We start from the raw sequence: 20,441 nt of genomic DNA on the forward strand, positions 1-20,441 counted from the left end.
ATCACAGAATCACAGAATGGTAGGGATTGGAAGGGACCCCTGTGGATCATCTAGTCTAACCTCCCTGCTAAAGCAGGGTCACCTACAGCAGGCTGCACAGGATCAGGTTTTGAGTATCTCTAGAGAAGGAAACTCCACAACCTCCCTGGGCAGCCTGTGCCAGGGTTCCGTCACCCTCAGAGGGAAGAAGTTCTTCCTCAAGTTCAGATGGAACTTCGTCTGCTTCAGTTTGTGCCCATTGCCCCTTGTCCTGTCGCTGGGCACCACTGAAAAGAGTCTGGCCCCATCCTCCTGACACCCACCCTTCAGGTATTTATGAGCATTTATAAGGTCCCCTCTCAGCCTTCTCTTCTTCAGGCTGAACAAGCCCAGCTCCCTCAGCCTTTCCTCGTAGGAGAGATGCTCCAGTCTACTCATCATCCTTGTAGCCCTCCGCTGGACTCTCTCCAGCAGCTCCTCATCTTTCTTGAACTGGGGAGCCCAGAACTGGATGCAGTACTCCAGATGGGGCTTCACTAGGGCAGAGTAGAGGGGAAGGAGAACCTCCCTCGACCTGCTGGCTACACTTTGCTTAATGCACCCCAAAGACAGAGAAAAACATTTTGAAATTAAAGGGGGTGAAGGCATAGTAGCACCTTTGTGTGTATCTCTGCTGCTCTGCCAGATTTCTGGTAGCAGATATATAAATTGGATACAATTAAGAATATAGCCAACAGTGTATAATGAAGAGGATCATGATAATCTCACAGAAAATCCCTGCCAAAACTTTCTTCTTTTCACATGCCTTATCCTCTTCATTTATATAAAGACTGAGTCAATACTTTTCATTTATAAAAAGACTGTAGTGTACAAAAAGCACATGCAGAGCAGGTGCTCACATCTCTTTGGAAGACTACTGTTTGATAACAAGACAGAAGCATTTCAGGAGTACCAGAAAGCATTTAGCCTTGTGGGCTGCCCTGTTTCAGGGTTACTACGTGTATTTTACCAGTGCGTCATGAGGAAAGTTCCTGCAAGGGCTCTCAGATCAATATATTCACCTCTCGGCTGTTATCTGAGCAACGGAGCAAATGTTGCTGAGAGGCTGAGTGGCATTCGTACCGCAGGAGAGAAATACCCGTATCTGTATATCCACTTATGTGACTATAAACAAATACTCCCATGTGTGCTTTTTCACTTTCCACCTGATCAGCCCTTTTTCTTTCTTGCACCTGTAGCCGCTTACAAGCAGATACGTTTTGCAGTAACTGGAAATATTTAATATGTATCAAACAGAGCAAGAATAAAAACAAACCCCAAACATATCAACACTGGTAGGCTTGATACGTCAGATGACAACAATTGGTCCAACCACATTTGTCAGTTCTTTGTGGTTTCTGGGCGATGGGCGACATCTCAGGAAGCAGAGCGAGCCGGGTGGCAGTTGCAGTTCCTCAGCAGCACTTCTCTGTGAAGCCGGGGAGCTGTGCAGCACGAGGCGAGCCTCCTGCTATGCCGTTGGAGCGTCCACGGGTAAGTGCTGCGAAGGTACTCAGCAGAGGTACTGGAGGCAGATGTGCAGAAGGGAGTATTTTACTTCTCACCTTGGAGAGGAGGAGGGAAAGGTTATTAAACTCAAATGAGAAGGCTGCAGGTCTGGATGGAGCTTAATGCTTCCTGGTGGGAGGTAAGCTTAAAGCAAAGCTTTGAGGAAACTTTAGAGGATGGAAGTTAAAAGTGCTTTGGATTTTCAGTCCACTGTGGCAGTTGTGAATGACAGATTTTGTGAAATCTAAGGAAGCAAAGTAGAAGGTAGTTAAAAGTGTATTTTGGGAGTCAGTGTTACAGGAAAGGCACCTGGGCTCCTTTTACAATAGCATTCACACCTTCATAATCCTTTCTGAAAATTAGTTTATTAGAAGAAAACGTAAACCGGAGAGACAAGAGTAGTGTTGATAGTTTTGACAATCAATCTTTAAACAAAGAAGGCAAATTCCGTAGTGCTTCTACTAGCTTTCTCACAGGCTTTGACACTCATTCATGAAGAGAAAATATTTCAAAATCACCTCAGGTGGTAAGGACCACAAGTCCCCCTGATAGTCAGAGGATTGCCAGCTCTGTCTTCACTTCGGTGCTTTTGGACACTTTCCCTGATGCTCTCAGACACTTGCACAGCTCCGCAAGGATGGCTGGTGAGTGGTTTAGTGTCTGCTTCTTGAGGGGCTTTGGACGGCTGGCTTAACCACTGGTCATCTGCTCCAATGCTGAATTTTATATCCCTGTTGTCCGGTTGCTCAGCGTGTAGAGGAGGTCATTAGGAAGGCAAAAAAGGAATCCTGGGTGATAGGTTTTTTTATTTTATTTATGTTGCAGAGCTGTCCTTCATTAGTCAGATAGAGCAGCTGTGTGTCTTTCTCAGTGATCAGGGGAAAGAAAAGCATGAACTGAGTAATAGAGGTAAATCAGACAAGATAGAGCTGTGGCTGGAGGACAGAGAAAGGTGATCAGAAGGTACAGCAGCAAAAATGACCCATGTCACCAAATGCAGGCTGGTGTACGTGTGTATTATTCAGGTAACTAAACAGTGGTGTTCTGTTTGGATTCTGTAACTTGGCTGGGTTATCACGTATCAGGTGCATTTGTTTTATCTCTGTAGCCGCAGTGGCAGCTTTTTTTCTCTCCCTGTTGTGAACCCAGAGAAGACAGAAAGTAGCAGAACTGGTTTCTCACCTTCCACTTTGAACTGTACCATTGCTGTTCTCATCGTTGTGACAGCATTATCTGTTGAAGCACACGAACAACTTACAGCTGGGAAAACTAGGCTGCCAGTTTGAAGGGCGCCAGATACTCCACAATAACTGTCCATGAGCTTGCTGCTGTCCAGGAGCATCTCACCACATGACAGCTTAAATCTCCCCAGTGTTCTTAGCATCCATGGAAAGGCATCACTCCTTTGAGCATGCTGTTTATGTCTGGCCCCAAAAAAAGGTTATCTGCTGCTTTTCAGGTGGTGAGCCAAACACAGCCTCACCTTTCTAAGAGAACTGCCACAAAAATCACACATTATGCAAAAGTGGTGCTGAGGGCAGTAGGAAGTGTGATGGCTATTTTGCCTTGCTTTGTTGCATGTGTATATGCTATGGGGTTGTGCTTTATTTTGGTATGCAAAGGAACCGACCTTTCAAGTTCATTGTCAGGAGCAACTGTCAAATGATGAAGAGGTTGATGTAAAGGTGGTTTATTTAGAAGAAAAGTACTTGTCATCCTACAAAGAGCATTGCAGTGACTTTATTTGCCACTCTGTGGTGCCTTCCACAATGAAACAATTTGCTCAGTGAATGAGAAGAGAGCCATTGGACATCACCTACCTTGATTTTAGCAAGGCATTTGACATGATCATCTTAACAACCTGTTAACAAGCTGGCAAGATACAACCTGGACAGATGGACCACAAGATAGATGAAGAACTGGCTAAAATGCTGAACTGAATTGGTAGCGGCTTATGGCTCAAAGCTGAAACAGCAGCTAGTCCCAAGTGGAGTGCTTGCGGGTCAATACTGGGCCTGATACTATTCAATAGCTTTATAAAAAATTGGGAGGACAGGACTGAATGCACCCTCAGCAAGTTTGCAGATGACCACAAACTGGGAGGAGAGAGATGCTAAAAGGAAGAGCCAGCAGAGAGACTGTGACAGGCTGGAAGATTGAGCCAACGAAGAACTGCATGAGTTTTAACAAAGATAGTTGTTAAATCCTGCACCTGGGACAGATAATCCCATGCAGCAATGGGGGGGAGCAGGGAGGTGTTTAGGGGGGGTCTGAGTGCCTTAACATGTGCCAGCAGTGTGCCCTTACAGCAATGAGAGGAAACCTTGTCATGGGCTGCATCAGCAGGAGAACAGCCAAGGACTGTGGCCAGCAGGTCAAAGGTGTGATTATTCCACTCCACCTGGCACCCATTAGGCCACACCTGGGATGCAGTGTCCAGGTTTGGTCTTCCTGGTCCAAGACAGGCACTGAAAAATTCAGAGTGGCAGAATCTCCCTTGCTGGAAGTATTCAAGCCTTGGTTTGATGGGACCCTGGATAACCCAGTCTAAGGTCCTGATTTCAACAGGAGGTTTGGCTGTAAAATCGCCGAATGTCCCTGCTGACCTGGATGTTTTTATGATTCAACTACCATAATAGACAAAAACTAGGATGTGCATATGGCGCTCTGCAGTGTCACATAGAGGAACCGAAACTAGCTCTGGAGGAGCGAACTGAAGCGTCGAAAATACTACAGCCTCTAAGCCTGCAAAACTGGGATAAATTTGACTAGAGGGGGTGTCACACCAACACAGATTTATCACCAACTGCCTGTTTAACACTAGCTTTTGTATTTCTGCGTAGCATTGGGTTCTGAATTGCATGCATTCCTCAGATTCACGTGGTAGCATGCATGTCTTCTTTTACCAATGCCATTGACTGCATTTACCCCTAAAACAACATGTGCTGGTGGCTTCTGAAGCTAAAACATAAAAGTTTGGGGAAAAAATACTTCCAAAACAGCATAAGAAAATACAATGCTGGAACCTCTCACCAGATTAATTGACTTCTTTCTAACTTAGAAGAGATCTCTGGTACACACCTGAAATCAGGTTCACGTGAGGATAATCTTAGGTGTGGAACGGAGTGAGCTCAGATGCCCATTATCTTGTCTAGGGGAAACTTCATCTGAAAATTAAGTGGAGATGATAGATTTTGATACAGAATTCATTATTTTATGGTCAGCTCACTGAACAGAGTGAAATCTTTCTTCTTAAGTGAAATTAAGGGGAAAAGAGTTTTAGCCAAAGGAAGAGGCATAAGGAAGATCTGGAGTGGATACTTAATTTTTTAAGTAAAAAGCTTTGCTGTATCTGCACTTTTCATTGTGCTAATGATACTCAGCAGTGAATGGCGACTTCTTTCACCATGAGGGTTGTAGAAATCATTCAATCACTTTCAGTGATGATCCTGATTTGGTGGTGTAGAGAGAAAAGAAAGTGAGAAATGGGAATCTCTTCTCAGTGAGTTCATGCTTCTCATTTCCACTTCAGTAGCACAATTAAGCATATTAACTGTATGCTTTACTTTCTTCGTCTCCCCACATTCTTAACATCGCTGATACTGACAGGAAAGCTGTTTCAGGGATATCTGTTCTGTGAAGATGTGTTTGAGTTAGCACTTAATGTGCTAACTTGGGAACCAGACCCAACGGGGCTAAAGAGGCAGGTTGCTATGGACAGTCTGACAAAACCTGTTGAGAACCTAAAGGGCATGTCACTGCCCTACTGTGGCCATTCTGCTTTGGGATCAGAGCTCATATCTGCACAGGGTATCTCCTGCACCACCTACTGTTGTATCAGCTTATGCTGGTGCTATTTTGGGCTTGTCTCCAGCATGCTCCACTGACTCTAGGTGGGGTTTGCTTTTTTTTTTTCAGTACATCTATCATGCAGGGCTCATAATACCATACAGGAATGTCCTGTCAGTCTCTTTTCAGCTAAGAAGAGCTCATAAGAGCTATAGTGACTAAAGATGTAAAATATTTGGTGCTTACACTTTCCAGTGATCGGAAAGACATACAGAACATCAAATAACCAGGTTTACATGAAAAGAAGGAAGATAGGCAGTGAAGCTAATCAATAGTTTATTGTTTTCGATTCTACTCTTTTATAGAGAGGTCTAAAGACCAACCAAGAATAAGGGCCCAATGGTATGGTGCCCTGTGCAATACCACAGCACAGGGCACTCCAAAACCAAATGAGCAGATTTGGACTGGCAAAACAGCATTATGGCCACAAGCAGCGTGGCCCAAGATTTTCTGGAGAGTCCTGTGTCAATGAAATGGGGAGAGAGGCTAAGACAAAGCAGGTTAGGAAGATGGTGGGACAAACAGCATGTGTGGGTACTCTTCCCACAGCCCAGAAAAGCAGCCCTTACCTTTGGTGTTTCTACTGCTGCTCCTGGCTGAACTCTTTGGCTGCATCCTTAAAAGTTTCAGCTGAACTTCAAATAGGCAAAAGTCTTAAAAGATGTATCAGTAATGAGCTTATTCCTAACACAATTACCTTCACACTTTGGCAAATTCATGGAAGATCTATATTTAGCACAAATGCTTATCGTTAGCTCAGAACAGAAGCCTCCAGATTTAACAGGAAAATGAGCCATGTGAGCCCAAACACGTAACAGAGGTAACAGAACACTTACACGCACACAGCTCTTAGCTGTGCTGATAAGGAAAGGCTCTTGCAAATCAATGTACTTTATGGATGCAGTGTGGAACAATTATCTCATGGTAAATTCCTCATTTCTGAAAGAGATAGGAGGAACCCTGAATTCCCATCTAACCCAGCTGTAGTAGCACAGTCATGTATTTCGTTGTACTTATGCTGAGGTGGGAAAGCATCTTCATCATAAGTCTAGCAATACTGGTACTAGGCTTTGCTTTCTGTACTGCTCTTAGGCAGACATTCTTGGACTAATTTAGGGAGGTTTATTCCTCTGCTAACATAGACAACACATTTTAGCATACTAAATTTCATAAATATCTGTATGTGTATATTCAGCATGGAAGTAATCATTAGTTAAATGATTTTTTCCGTGCCTCTAATTGTAGAGTTTGTATTACCTCTGCAGTCAGAAATCAAATGAAATACACAACAGTATTAGCAACTGCAGTAAACATTTTGAGTGCAAGGAGCAATGGGCTTGTGCTGTAATCTTTTTTAAAAAATTATTCTTCCTTACAACATGCTGCCTACCTCAGCATGCAATTAGTGAGAGGCTAGTACGGAGTTCAAACAAATTTTAGCATAAGCACTCTCTTTTCAGGTGAAGGGAAGGGCTTTTTCTTCTCGAAAAGGCGTATACGCATACAGGATTGGCATGGTATCACATGTATGATTTCATTCTCTGCAGTCTAATGTCATCCTTATGGCAGGAGTCATGCATCTCCTTGTCAATCAGCTCCCCCCTCCACTTATTTATCCTGGTGAGAACAAGCTCCGATAACGAGTGAATTGCTCTGCTGGATTCCTGATGAAAGGCAGATCTCCTGAAAAACCTACTGGCATGCGACAGATGTGAACTAGTAAAATCCTGCAGAGCAAGATAATATTAAAGTTGGTGATAGACTGCTGAAAACATGAAGTTGTTAAAAAAAAGCAAGGCACCTTCTCAGAAAGGTCTGTTTTGACTGGAGTTTGCGCAGATATCTTCTGTACGTGGTTCTGACAGCTCTTCCCATCCTCAGTGACAAACACTGAGGCCGAAGAAGAGTGCAAGCAGAAGACAGAATTAGGTATGGGGAAAGCTGGGTAAATTATTAGTGTTAGAACAGATGTTTTCTAGATATGTGATCCCTCACACACACACTAACCAATAAGTACAGCAGGCTTTGAAGTGGATTTATGGTTTTCTTGTTTGCAGTACTTCTTTGTTGAAAGATCTGGATTACAATAAGAGCTGAACAGAAATTTGAGATGGTCTTATTGATATGCTATACTTCACATGGAATGACGTGCAATTTTGGTGCTTCCAAAGGAGGGAAAAGTAATGCCATAGACTGAAGGGGAAACAGAATTTCTCCACACCACTATGCCTCAGATACTTTTAAGCAAATTTCATAGGTGTGATTGGCTGCTTTATATTCAGGCACAAATCCAAGTGAAAATGGAAAAGCAGGACCTTGATCTGCTGTTCCACCAGACTCAGTCAGAGGTGTCATTGGTGAAACTGGAACTGGACAGTATTAAAATTCTACGCTAGAGAGGAGCATCAGGCTCATGGCTTACTGCAAGACTAACACACTACTACGGGACAAAGCCTTGGCTGGTATAAACAGGCTTATATTCATTAATATAAATGAAGTTTACATGGTGGATCTGAATATCTACAAGGAACAAAGAAGGCTAGAAACCAGCAATGAAATATTTTTTCAATAATTCAAGTCCTGATTCTTTCATGAATGTGATGGGGAGCAGGGTCTAGCTCTTCCAGTGTAAAATAAAATTATATTATTAAGGTATATGTTGCTGCTTCTAATACAGTCTTCTGGCTGGCACAAATCTAATCAACTGTCCAGCAAAGCCAATTTGTTCAGGTAACTGTCCCTTGCAATGTGGGGAATATTTCAAAACTCACCCTTAGCAATTGCAGGTTTAGAGACAGCTCTGGGGAGTTCTCTGCTATCAACATCTGCTCGATATTTTCAGGAGCGCCACTCCAGCTTTACCCTCAGCTAAGTGAAAGAGTCAGGCTACCCACAGTGAATTCAAGGTGTTCAGGTGGATCTTACTTTTTGCTTTCTGCCACCTACATAAGTGAAGGAGAGCAGCAGTTTTCCAGAAGATCCAGCTACCACATCTGCATACTTCCTACCACCCTGCACGGTCCACTTCTGAATTAGCACTCCAAATCGCAGAATCACAGAATCACAGAATGGTAGGGGTTGGAAGGCACCTCTGTGGGTCATCTAGTCCAACCCCCCTGCCGAAGCAGGGTCACCTACAGCAGGCTGCACAGGACCTTGTCCAGGTAGGTCTTGAATATCTCCAGAGAAGGAGACTCCACAACCTCCCTGGGCAGCCTTTGCCAGGGCTCCATCACCCTCAGAGGGAAGAAGTTCTTCCTCATGTTCAGACGAAACTTTGTCTGCTTCAGTTTGTGCCCATTGCCCCTTGTCCTGTCTCTGGGCACCACTGTAAAGAGTCTGGACTCATCCTCCTGACACCCACCCTTGAGATATTTGTAAGTATATATTAGGTCCCCTCTCAGCCTTCTCTTCTTCAGGCTGAACAAGCCCAGCTCCCTCAGCCTCTCCTCGTAGGAGAGATGCTCCAGTCCCCTCACCATCCTCGTAGCCCTCCACTGAACACTCTCCAGCAGCTCCTCATCTTTCTTGAACTGGGGAGCCCAGAACTGGACAGAGTACTCCAGATGGGGCTTCACTAGGGCAGAGTAGAGGGGAAGGAGAACCTCCCTCGACCTGCTGGCCACAATCCTCTTGATGCACCCCAGGATCCTGTTAGCTTTCTTGGCAGCCAGGGCACACTGCTGGCTCATGGTCAACCTGTTGTCCACCAGCACTCCCAGGTCCCTCTCCACAGAGCTGCAAATCCTTGAGTCCTGGTGCAATAAATGTAGAAAACCTGGGTTGCCATGGTTATACTGTGTACATCTCCGAGTTCGGAACAGCTGTAAAATCACTAACTGCATGTATTATGCCTGAGCATAAAGGACACTGTTCTCTTTTGTCAAGGACCTTTCATGTGTTCCAGAGTAAAGGAGCCTTGATGCTACTCAGATCTCAGGGCATGTAGTCCTTGAAACCTGGGCCAAACTTTTAACTATTACTAAACATCCTTGGCCCATGAAACCTTTGCTATAATGCAAAATCAAACCAGGTGAAGGTCTGATCCATGTGATACAATGGTACTGTGAAAACCCACTATCATAATTCTAGAATTTTGGGGTACTGCTAAGACTCTCAGCAATTACTCATAAAACAAGTTCATTTCTAGCTCCTGTGTTTAAATTTAGCTGGTGTGTGATGTTCTAAAAGAGTCACATTCTGCCACCAGCTCAGTACATTACTGGTGAAAATCTAAGCATACCAGTCGTGGAATCTATTCTTTGAACGACAGTAGGAGAAACAAAGTCCAGAGATTACACAGGCTGTTGCTAAATCTTGGGGAAAATTGCATCAATTTAGCAAGGAAAATGAATTGCAATCATATGTATTAAGCTTTCCATACCTATTTTGAGCTTGACACTAACTACATCTTGCAGATGAACAAAGATAATGAGCATGTCTGTCCCAGACCGTACTCTGGTACTTCAATATTTGCCTTAATCCAGAGTCAGTGCAAGGACTGAAAACCTGCAGAATGCAAATATATGGACAGAAGTCAACCTGGAAAGCCCCATTTGTGAGGACTTACTGGGAAAACAACATTGTTATGTTATACATCTTAACATATTGTATGTATTAACTTACTATATATGTCAACAATGTTATATAACTTAAAATCCCTCACACATTTAGATGTTACCTGCAGGTCTTTAAGGTATCTTGGCTTTCTTCCCACTATTAATTGGGATGTATCTATTCTAGAACAAGACCCATACGAAGGCAGGACAACATGACTAACTTGAGAAGGTACAGGACTTTATTTAAGGCTCTTTTATCTTTACCTTAGCTTTACATATGCCTTTTAACAGAGCTTAGAGATCAACAGAAGAAAGGTAATAGGTAAGAGCTAAGCATTATTATCACCACTTTTTTATATTACCTGAACAGCTCTTTAGCTGTTAGCCACAGTTAAAATTGCAAAATGTGAAAATACGGTCTCCATCACATGCCAGTCAGTTGTGAGGTACCACAGAACAGCATGTCTCTTGTGTTTTTTTAACCAAATGTGAAGCAAGAGGATGCAGTCAGTTAAAATATTCTTACGTAAGATTATATGTAAATGTTGAATGCTAATACCGTTGCTTTCAAAACTATTCTACCAAATAAAGCTTTGTGTTCCTGAAGAAATGAGTTAAGCCTGCAGAAGGCCAAAATTGACCTTGCACAGACTCCTCACAGTGCTACAGTAAGACATCTTGTACCACACACACCACACAGCAACAATCGCTGTTGATAAGCCTTCAATACTGACATGGCTAATGCTTTTTTGGTAAATTCTCCTAGTTTCATTTTGCTAGCACCATGCAGGCATAGCAGTGGCACTGAGTCCCAAGAGATCCAGATGCTGAGCTACAGTCTTGGCAGAAAGCAAGGCTGAGTCATGGTGCTGGGCTTTAGGGTGAGCTTCATTTTGTGTCTATACTTTAACCATATCCAAACCCACACGTAGTCAGTTGCAATGTAGACCATATTTTACTCCGGTCCTACCCTATTTTCTCAAAACATTCTTTCGAGTGATCCTCTCCACTCTGGGGAATAATCATTCCAAACGAGTGTCTGTCTGTGTAATCTGTGGGCCTTGCCTCTGTGTGTAGACTTGAACATTTTAGGCAGTAGAAGAATGTAACTGTTCAGAAATGGGAGGCTTTGGAGACCTCCTATGGCTAAGATATAGCAGCAAATTGGGTGATCCTGTGTTAAATTCAGCAACGAGCTGTTCTGACAGGACATCAGGTGACTGGCAGGTGACACTAACATACAAGCCAAGGGGGCAGTTCATCTCCCCCTGAACTCCTCACTGCAAATGCAACTAAAAGTCTTCTCGAGGTTGTGTGCTTATGGACAGCCCTGCCCTCACATAGGTGAGGCTCATGGTTGTTACTTCGTCATAGGCTCAAAGAAGGAAGTAAGGCAATGACTCTTTAAAATATCATGTGTTTTGCTTTTTGTCCTTAGAGCTTACATAAAATGAAGAGCCTCCTAAATAACACTTGAAGAGTGGAGATTAACTCTAATCTGTAAGTATACACAGAATGAACAAAAGCCTTGGTTTGCAATGCTTTAAAATCTATGTTTCCCACTTTAGGAAAAAAAAAAATGCAATTGCCTAGTTGTTTTGTTTAGAACACATTTTAAAGCTTTTCTGCACAACTATTTTTGTAATTGTTATTTGTAATAGCCTGGTACAGGAAAATACTGCTTCATCGTTCTTGATGTTGTTATCCTGTAGTTCTACACTGCCTCCTAAAACTGGGAGGCAATTCATTTTGTTTTTGACCATCTTCGTGTGTGTGTTTGGTGCCATTCAATCTCTGTAAAGACCACAAGGATAAGTTTGTTCTCCTTGATAAGATACAGCTAGGACACTAAATAATTATTTTTAGGAAGGTTCCATGGATTCCATTTTTGTGTAAAAACGGTGAAAATCTCAAACAAAAGAAGACTCCACATGTTTTTCCATCCCATTTATTCTTCAATAGACTGGATTTAAAACAAGAAGTGTCATTATAATGATGACACAGCCTGCAAGACACAAGTCAATGAGCTAGTGAATGAGTTAAAGGAATCACTATAAGTTGTTTGAAAAAACTCAGTATCTAAATGTAAACATGCACTTGATATTTCATATTTTTAATTTGTAATGTTTTCCTCTAAGCAGACATTTATACTTTAAACTTCAGGTGTATGTGGTTATTCTGAAATGAAGAAAATTCTGCAATAATTCTAGTGTTTCTAGTGGCATAGCCTACGTTACTATAATACTGCATGGAATTAGAGCAATTTGAAAAGCAGTTGCAATGCCCTCAACGGAAAGCATCTCTGAGACTAAATGAGGATGTCTGTGAAACAAATACACATTTTAAACAGACTTGTGTTAAAAAATATTTGTATTTTGCACTGCCTCCAATCTAGTCTAGTTCAATGCAGAAATGCCACTTCTGACAAACACTCATTTTTCCATTTTATTAAGTCTGTCAAATATAGAAATCTTTCATTTGAATTGAAATTTTTTCCCCTCCAAATTCAAATGAAACTTCTCAGTTGGGTGTGTGCAGGCTGTAAATGCTTATTCTGCAGAATCCAACTGTTGGAACACGTGGTAATCTGTGCGAAGCCTGCCAGTCCCTCAGCAGACGTACACAGGGGGTAAATTTTGCAAACACTTGTTAAACAGAGAGCAGAGCTCACTGTTTGGCAGAGATTGTAAGACTGTCATCATTTTTGACAGATGAGATTTTTGGGTTTTTTTGTAAATTGATATATGTTGATGTAACCTAATGGTGGCTGATGAACCTGGTTGGGAAAATAGTAAGCAATGAAGGGAACAAGCCAGTGACAAGTTGATGTGGATTGTGAAGTCAAGTGCAAACTAGCAACATGTGTTTTACCACTGCCAAGTGCAAAGTTGTTCATTTAAGAACCAAATAGGAGTGCAGCGCTGATGGCGGCAGTTCAGTGAGATGCCACAAGCATGACTGGGGTGAAGAGAAAATAAGTATCTTCTGTTTCTTATCTCTACTTATCTCCAGGTATCTATAGGGAAAGCCAAAATTTGACAAAGTGTTTCTAAATCTGAAGGCAAAACCAGAATCACATACTATTCCTGGCAGCTGAGGTTGTATAAATTCTGTCTAGAAATATGGTTCACCTTTTTTTTTAAAAAAAACACAACACAGTATGGTAATTAACAGTAAGATAAAAGAGAAACAAGTTCTTGAGGTTGGAATGAATATTCTTTTACTGGGAAAATATTGACAGAGACCGAATTGTTTTCATAAATGACATGCTCTGGCCTGAAGAGAGCAGCCCAGGGAAGTCCCATGGAGTGTGCTGTGCAGAAAGTCACAGGAAATGAATGGCCTTATCCACACTGGTATCTGGTGGATCTTGAAAGCACGAGAATCTTCTTGCTGATCATATTTCTGAAAGAACTCAGAATCTGGCCTCTTGGCAATCTACCTCCTTTGTCAAACTATAACACAGCTGTTTTGTCAATTGTCCCCAAGCCCCTGGCTCCAGCAGATGTCTTTTTAACTGCTGTGGCATGCAGATGAAGTGGTTGCCCATCATTGTCTCATGGCTTTTCAAAGCACGTGTCCAGCAGACATTTAGCCAAGTGATGAGAAGCTTAACAGAGAGGAAGACCAAACCTTGCTCCAAAACTTGAGCAATGTCACTGAACTGGCAGTAGCTAGAGGGGGTAGGAAGGCACGGAAACAAGAACATCTCCTTGAGGAGAAACTCTCTGCCTTTGGATGCTCAGTGAGGTAAGTCCTCTCTGTGCTCCTTCCATTCTTACAGATGTCAAGAGCTAACGTTAGTGTACATGAAGGGAAGCTGGCTGCATGAGGCAAAGTACCGTCATGAAGGAGTTCTTTGGTGCTTCAGACATTGTTTGGGGCCAGAGTTGTGTGGGGAGGTAGCAAGAAGGGATAATACTGAGCTGTAACTCTGTGGCTGGGGTACAGTCATTCTGTAAAAAGTAAAGTAATGATAAGAGTTTAAAAAGCTAGTTTTAAGCAAGCTGGATTCAGTACTGAAGCAATGCTGTTAAGCTGGCTAGAGCTTACACATCGGCAAGGGGCTAAACAGCATGGAGGAAAATACGTTTCTTAGCTTGGTATCGCTCTCAGTGGTCTCTTCTGTTGTTCCTCTTCTGCTGTGAGATATTTTCCAGCTCTTGGAGACTTCTATAGCTCATGTTTCCAGTGAGGTTCAGTCATATAATTAATTTGTCTCTTGTAAGACCTGCATTCTGTCTCATTCCATGTGCCTTCTGTTAGATTCTGGCTAAAGATCTTGTCAGCTGTATTTCAGGTCAGTAGGTTATAGCTATGTGAATGTCAGTACACTAGGAAACCTCATTTCACCAGAAAGCAGTGTTTCCACTGTGAAATATGCCTTGTGTCATGCTATATTCTGTATTCATCATGCAATGATATTTCAGTGGGATGCCTGTAGTATTGGGGAGCTGATCACCTCATATGGTAGCTGCCGGTAGCTTTTTTTTGAAGATTAACGAAAATGAGATTTCCTGCAGAATTTTACAGTGACGGGATTTAATGATGACCGCAAAATTCTGCAGAAACCTGCATTTCAGTGACTTGGTTGCTTATCTGCAGACAGAAATAGGTCTCTAGCTGTCCCCTTAATAGGATTGTCTGAGTAAAATATCAGTTATCTGACTTCCGCTTATCTGTTCCTCACTGCCTCCAGTTCATGTTTCACTGGCGGGCTCCGAAGGGTGATTGCAAGGGGTCCTTCTTCTCCAAGCACAGCCTTGTTGCTGGGGCTGCTCACACCAACCCACATTTCCAGCCTGTTGCCTTTAGGGCAGTGGCACTTTTTAAGCTTTGAATATGCATTTCAAATTAAAACAGTGTGATAATACCGTTTTTTAGAGACATCTTTTTGAATTTAAGCTTAGGAACCTGGAGAAACTGATGAACAGCTATTGCTAATCCCTTCTGGCTTGCACGGTTTTGAGGCTGAAACGCAACGTCTCAGAAACAAGAACAGAACTGGGAGGAACTTGCATGGTTTCTGATGAAAGAGCTGCAGTGTGCCAATCAGCAGCACCTCTGAGAAAAAGCTCCTTCATTACAACCCATTTTACGTCTAATAATGTGTTGGAATTGGTTGTGCACATAACTCTGAAATGCAGTTTCAGACAGAAAAGGTCAGTGAGTGCCAATAACCAACACATCAATTTGACATATGGCAGTTGTAGTTATGTTGATTACAATAATATATCTGGAGTCTTAGATGCATTGGGATAGCTAGAGAATAACTGACTTTTCAATGTATAAAGAGATCTTGATTACTGTAGGGGTGAATGCTTAGAAATATTGCTAAGAAACAACAAAAAATATCTAAGATGCACCACAGATATTCATTCCCCACTGCAAGCAAAACCAGTTTATGAAACTGTTGTGTTTTGTGGGTATTTCCTCTTTTCCACAAAAGAGAGAACTGCTAAAGCACTTTTTTCCCCACCTAACATTTGGCAGTACGTACTGCCTAAAAATGAAAATAAGCTGAAACCCCAGTTGTACAAAGAGATCGAGGTACTACTTTGTGAAGTTAACAACGTTGCAGTATTAACAGAAAAGCTGCAAAAACTCCCTCAGAAAAAAACACCCTCATGTGCCGTGGGATTCACCGGTGAAACAGGTGACATAACAGAGTCAGGTTTAAATTATACTTCAGGCAGCAGTAGCTGCATAACTGGGACAGTACAGAGCCCAGCACTGTTCAGTTTTCCCCGTTTCTTTTCTGTGGCTGTTTTGTGGACATTCCCTTGACACTTTCATAGATATAAACATGCTTCAGGGTAAGACCCTACCTGAACTCTTCCCCTCCCACATGATCTTGTAGTACTTAAAAATCCAACCAGAAGTTACATTAAGAATTACAAGTATTATACTTAATCTCTCTTTGAAACCACATTATATTAAAAATGTATAGCTTACTTATAGCCACTTATTAAACTTGCTGTTAACTTTCATGTATCCTCAGCTTGGCCCGGGCTGGCTTATTTGCACTAACCCAGGATGCCCTTTCCTAACAGCCCATTTTGTAACACCCGGTTACCACATGCTAGAGCTGAAACGGCCCTGAGCACCAGGACAGCACTGCCCATGCTGGTCTGGCAGGATCTGAGCAGAATCTCCATGGAGCCTCGGTATCCATGGTGTTTAATCCCTTACTCAGATCAGATGTCGTGGACAAGAAGGAGTTGACTGTAATGTGTGCAAAACTCAGTTCTCGTAACAAAATTTGTAGCTTTGACAGAGCAACATATGGTTATTATCTGGTTCTGGAAAGGGCAGATTTGTGTTGCAAATACACAAACTGATGAATGAGTAGCAAAATTCAAACAATATCTCTGATCTTCACTGCAAAAATATGCAGATGCTCAGAAGAGAGAAGAACTAATAACAGAGAGCTCATAACCACCACAATCATGTCATTTCTCTAAGGATGTGTTCTTCCCACGTATTACTAACTCATGCTTGTTTTTAAGGGTATGGCTAGCAACGTCTTAAGGACTAGAGCAGCTTCTCCGCCCAACCTTCTCAGCCATTTTTCTCTAGGCTTGACAATATTTTGATAAAACTACTTGTTACAGCTTGTGCCAGCTGTGAGATTCCAGGATTATCCCTTGAGCAAGATGCAGGTGGAAAGCTCTGCTGACTTTTCAGGTGGGCCCTCTCATTCCTACCTTATTTTTGTCTTTATGTATTCTTTCTTTTCTAGAATATGTAGAAGGAAGATTTCAGCAACATGATTGAACAGTATAGAAACAGCAGTGACTCCTCTGCCTTCACTCACACCAACACCATGAGTACCATACTGATTACTGCCTACTCAGTTGCCTTTGCGGGAGGTGGGATTGGGTCCATCACAATGTTGTTTGTCCTGGTCAAGATGAACACTCTGTCTGTGACAACTACAGCCATCATTAACCTGGTTGTTGTGCACAGCCTCCTGCTCTTCACGGTGCCCTTCCGTCTGCACTACTACATCAACAAGAAGTGGATATTCAAGATGCCAGTTTGCAAAATGGTAAGTGCAATGGTGCACATCCACATGTACCTGACCTTCCTATTCTACGTGATCACACTGGTGATCCGGTGGCTCATCTTCTTTCAATGGAAGGACAAGGTGGAGTTTTACAGGAAGCTGCACGCCATTGCAGCAAGCGCTGCCGTGTGGGTCTTCGTCATGGTCTTTGTGGTGCCAGGCTTTTACTTTGAGTATGGACGCTCAGGCGAATACAATGAAACCACATGCTTTAAGTTCCACAGAGAGCTACAGCAGGAGAGCGTGAAAGCCCTGAACTACACCATAATTGTAGCTGTCACCTGCATTACTTGTGTCCTCTTGGGCCTGCAGATTTTCGTCCTGGTAAAAGTGGTGAGAAAACTTTCCACCTCCCTCTGGTCACACCAAGAGTTCTGGGCCCAGCTGAAAAACTTGATTTTCATCTGCGTCATCATAATCTGCTTCCTTCCCTATCATCTCTTCAGGGCCTACTACATACAGCATGTCAATGATTTTGAACAGTTAGAAAGCTACAATGAAGTTTTTCTGAGTCTGACTGCCCTCAGCTGTCTAGACCTGCTGTCATTCGAGCTGAGCGGGAGCCGCCTCTTCAAGCAGAAGGTGGGCACCCTCCGCAGCAGGCTGTCTTGTTGCTAGCATCAACCTCCTGCAGCCTGTGCGGATCTGGACCCGGCAGAGCACGGTGCTGGACAGGCATGGCAAACCCTGTCCGCAGCAAGTCAGAGGGCACCCTGGAAACAGCGCAACACACTCACGTGGGGCTCTGCTCCCCGAAACAATGGGGTGGATGGCTGCCAGTGTCCCAGACGGTAAACTGGAAGGCTACCTCTTGAATTTCCTCACGGTGCTACCTAGCGAGTCGTGGATGCACCTGGAGGAGAGGGGGGAAAGGTCATGGGCTCTTCTGCCTTACTGTTTTTACATCAAGGTCTCTGAGGGCAAAGGCACTAGGAGGGGACTCCAGAGAATTTTCAAAGTATGTAGAAACACAAATAGAAAAGTAGGGCTTTATGGAAGAAGGTACAGATTTTTTAGACTTTAAGATCTAGTCTTCCACATACATTTCTTATTTATTCTCTGCAAGCTCTCATAAAATATCAGGGAAAGTAGTCTTCCTCCTGAGTAGGTCTGTTCCTTCATTGTAAAGACAAGTGCAACTTTCTAAGTGAATTGAACAATTAAAACAACCCTTTAAAAACAAATCAGCACGAAACAGTTATTTCTTAAAATATTTTCCCAAAATCACCTTTTGGACATGGTATCAACTGCAGCAGAAAAGAGTTTTGTTCTCTTTCCCACATTATGAAAATGTCTCTAACAACAAAATTACACATTGTTACTGAAATGAACATTGTAAGTTCAAATAAGAGCCTGTATTTTTATTTACAGAATTGTTCAAATTTTAAAAGTTTAAATTTTTCAGCTAGAGTCAGTGGGATAATACTTTAATCATTTGACAAATTAGAGTTTATTATCTGATCGATTTCCAGTGACAGTCTCTCCTCATGATGCTGTTGAATGCCACTTCTTCATGCTCCTGAATGACTCCATTCCTTTCTATTTCACCTTCAACATCTCTTGCACATCAGACAGCAACCAAATAACAATTGGTTGACCTTGCTGTACCTGTACAATCTTACTGCTATGCTCCTTGCTTTTGGTCTCACCAAGATGGTCACTTTGTAGGATCCCATCTCTTCTATAGCCTTTCTCACCTGTCTTCCTTCTGGAATCAAGCTCCTCTACATCTCTTGGGAGGTCTGATCACGAGAAAGTATTTTCAGGTCAGAGTCTGAGTAGTGCTATGTAACACCAAAGGTTAGAAATCACTGACATTGATAACACAAGTGAGATGTGGAGGTGCTTGCATGGCCCACCCTTGGCAAATATCTTGGATCACAACATCTGTTAAGACAGAAATGTGAGAGCCTGCAGTGTGTGTGGATCTGAGAAAAAAAACGTCTGAGAAGGCGTTTGCCCCAAAAGGATCATGGTAAAGAGGAAGATGACTACCAGGCAGATTGAAAAGTAGCCGGGGAACTACTTTCATGACATGAAAGGAGTCAGTTTCAATGTGTAGTTCACTACTAGTTAATTATGTGTCATTAAGAAAGCAGTAAATTGCTCTGTTCCATATTTGTTTTAAAACTACATGAACAAATCATTATTCCCATGTGTCAGAAGAGTAGATAGAAAATGGCACAGCATTTTTGTTTCCTTCTATAGCAACATTGTTGGTGGAAGAAAATACCTTGCACATGTTCTGTAGGCACTGCATACCTTTGTAACACTATATTATAACTCTTCGATCATAATAAAGTTGTTAGCAAACACAATGACTACGTGCTGAAAAAGTTAAGCAAGTCCTTCCCGCAAATACGCATATAAATGAAAAGCATTTTGTATCTGAATTTGGCAAGACTTTCAAAAAATAAAACATATTTTTACAAACAGTACCTCCTGACCATGCAGCCTCGCCAATCTTGCTCACATATGTGTTAAAAGCACAAGATGTTTAATTCTTGTAAAAATGTACACATTCACAATACCCTGCACCGTAACATCACAAACAATACTACATAGTGGGTTTTTTCCCAAATAAAAATTGTTGGTAATGATATTAATGCTAACTCAGGATGACAATGAGCAGGATTAGGGGTCATAATTCCATTCTTTAGGTTGGTGATACTATTCAGCACCAAGTCCTGCTTTTTATGGGACTGTCTACGCAAACTTTGCATCCATCGCTCATCTCGCTCTGTGAGTGTTGGTGTCTGGCAGAGAAAGCCTGCCTCCGCCCTAAGAGAACGACATCTCGGTTAACACTGGCAAGAAATGCCCTGCTGGGTGGTGACAGAGCAGTGCTTCCAGCGAGGGGGCTGACAGGGCTTGCAGGGAGGACTGCTTGCTGCTCCCTCCAGCCTCACCCTGCTGTGTCCCTTCGCTGGCTGCTTGCTCCCGAGCACCCTCCCGGGCACCCACCCTGCTCACTTCCCCCAGGAGGGCTGAGGAGGGGTGGAGGTGATGCCAGGGAGTGCCACAGAGGGAGAAGACTGTGAATAACTCCTGAAAATGAAAGTTTAGACAAGGCCAGAACAGCATCCAGAACATAGCCAAGTGGCTCCTGTGACCAGGGAAGGCAGAGGCAATGCTAGGGAACTGCTGACGTGTGGGAGACAATCTAGACAGGAATGGGGAATTTCCAGTTACCGTCCCCTGCTTGGTCAGAGGCTCCACAGGGTTAAAAAACACCCTGACTTTGCTGACTCTGGATCACAGAGGATAGCTCTGGATTAGAAAACCACCACCCGAGCACAAAAAAAAATGGATTACAGCAGGACATAGAGGGGATAGGACCTGGAGAATGTGAGAAGGGATGAGGATAGGAGAGCAGAATGTCAGCATGTTTCTGCCACACAGTGGCAAGATGACATAGATTGTGTGTCTGGCCTTCA

The 20,441-nt window shown here is 42.8% G+C and overlaps 1 protein-coding gene across 1 annotated transcript; it reads left to right on the forward strand.

Moving 5' to 3' along the window:
* Nucleotides 1-1,451: 1,451 nt before the first annotated feature.
* On the forward strand, nucleotides 1,452-17,622 carry LOC104328661 (putative G-protein coupled receptor 141). Its single transcript, XM_075417891.1, has 3 exons — nucleotides 1,452-1,512; nucleotides 11,374-11,435; nucleotides 16,678-17,622. Exon 3 carries the CDS (start codon nucleotides 16,705-16,707, stop codon nucleotides 17,620-17,622), a length of 918 nt encoding a protein of 305 aa, XP_075274006.1. The 5' UTR covers nucleotides 1,452-1,512; nucleotides 11,374-11,435; nucleotides 16,678-16,704.
* Nucleotides 17,623-20,441: the final 2,819 nt, after the last annotated feature.

Source organism: Opisthocomus hoazin, chromosome 4 (assembly GCF_030867145.1).
Source record: "Opisthocomus hoazin isolate bOpiHoa1 chromosome 4, bOpiHoa1.hap1, whole genome shotgun sequence".
NCBI classification, from domain to species: Eukaryota; Metazoa; Chordata; class Aves; order Opisthocomiformes; family Opisthocomidae; genus Opisthocomus; species Opisthocomus hoazin.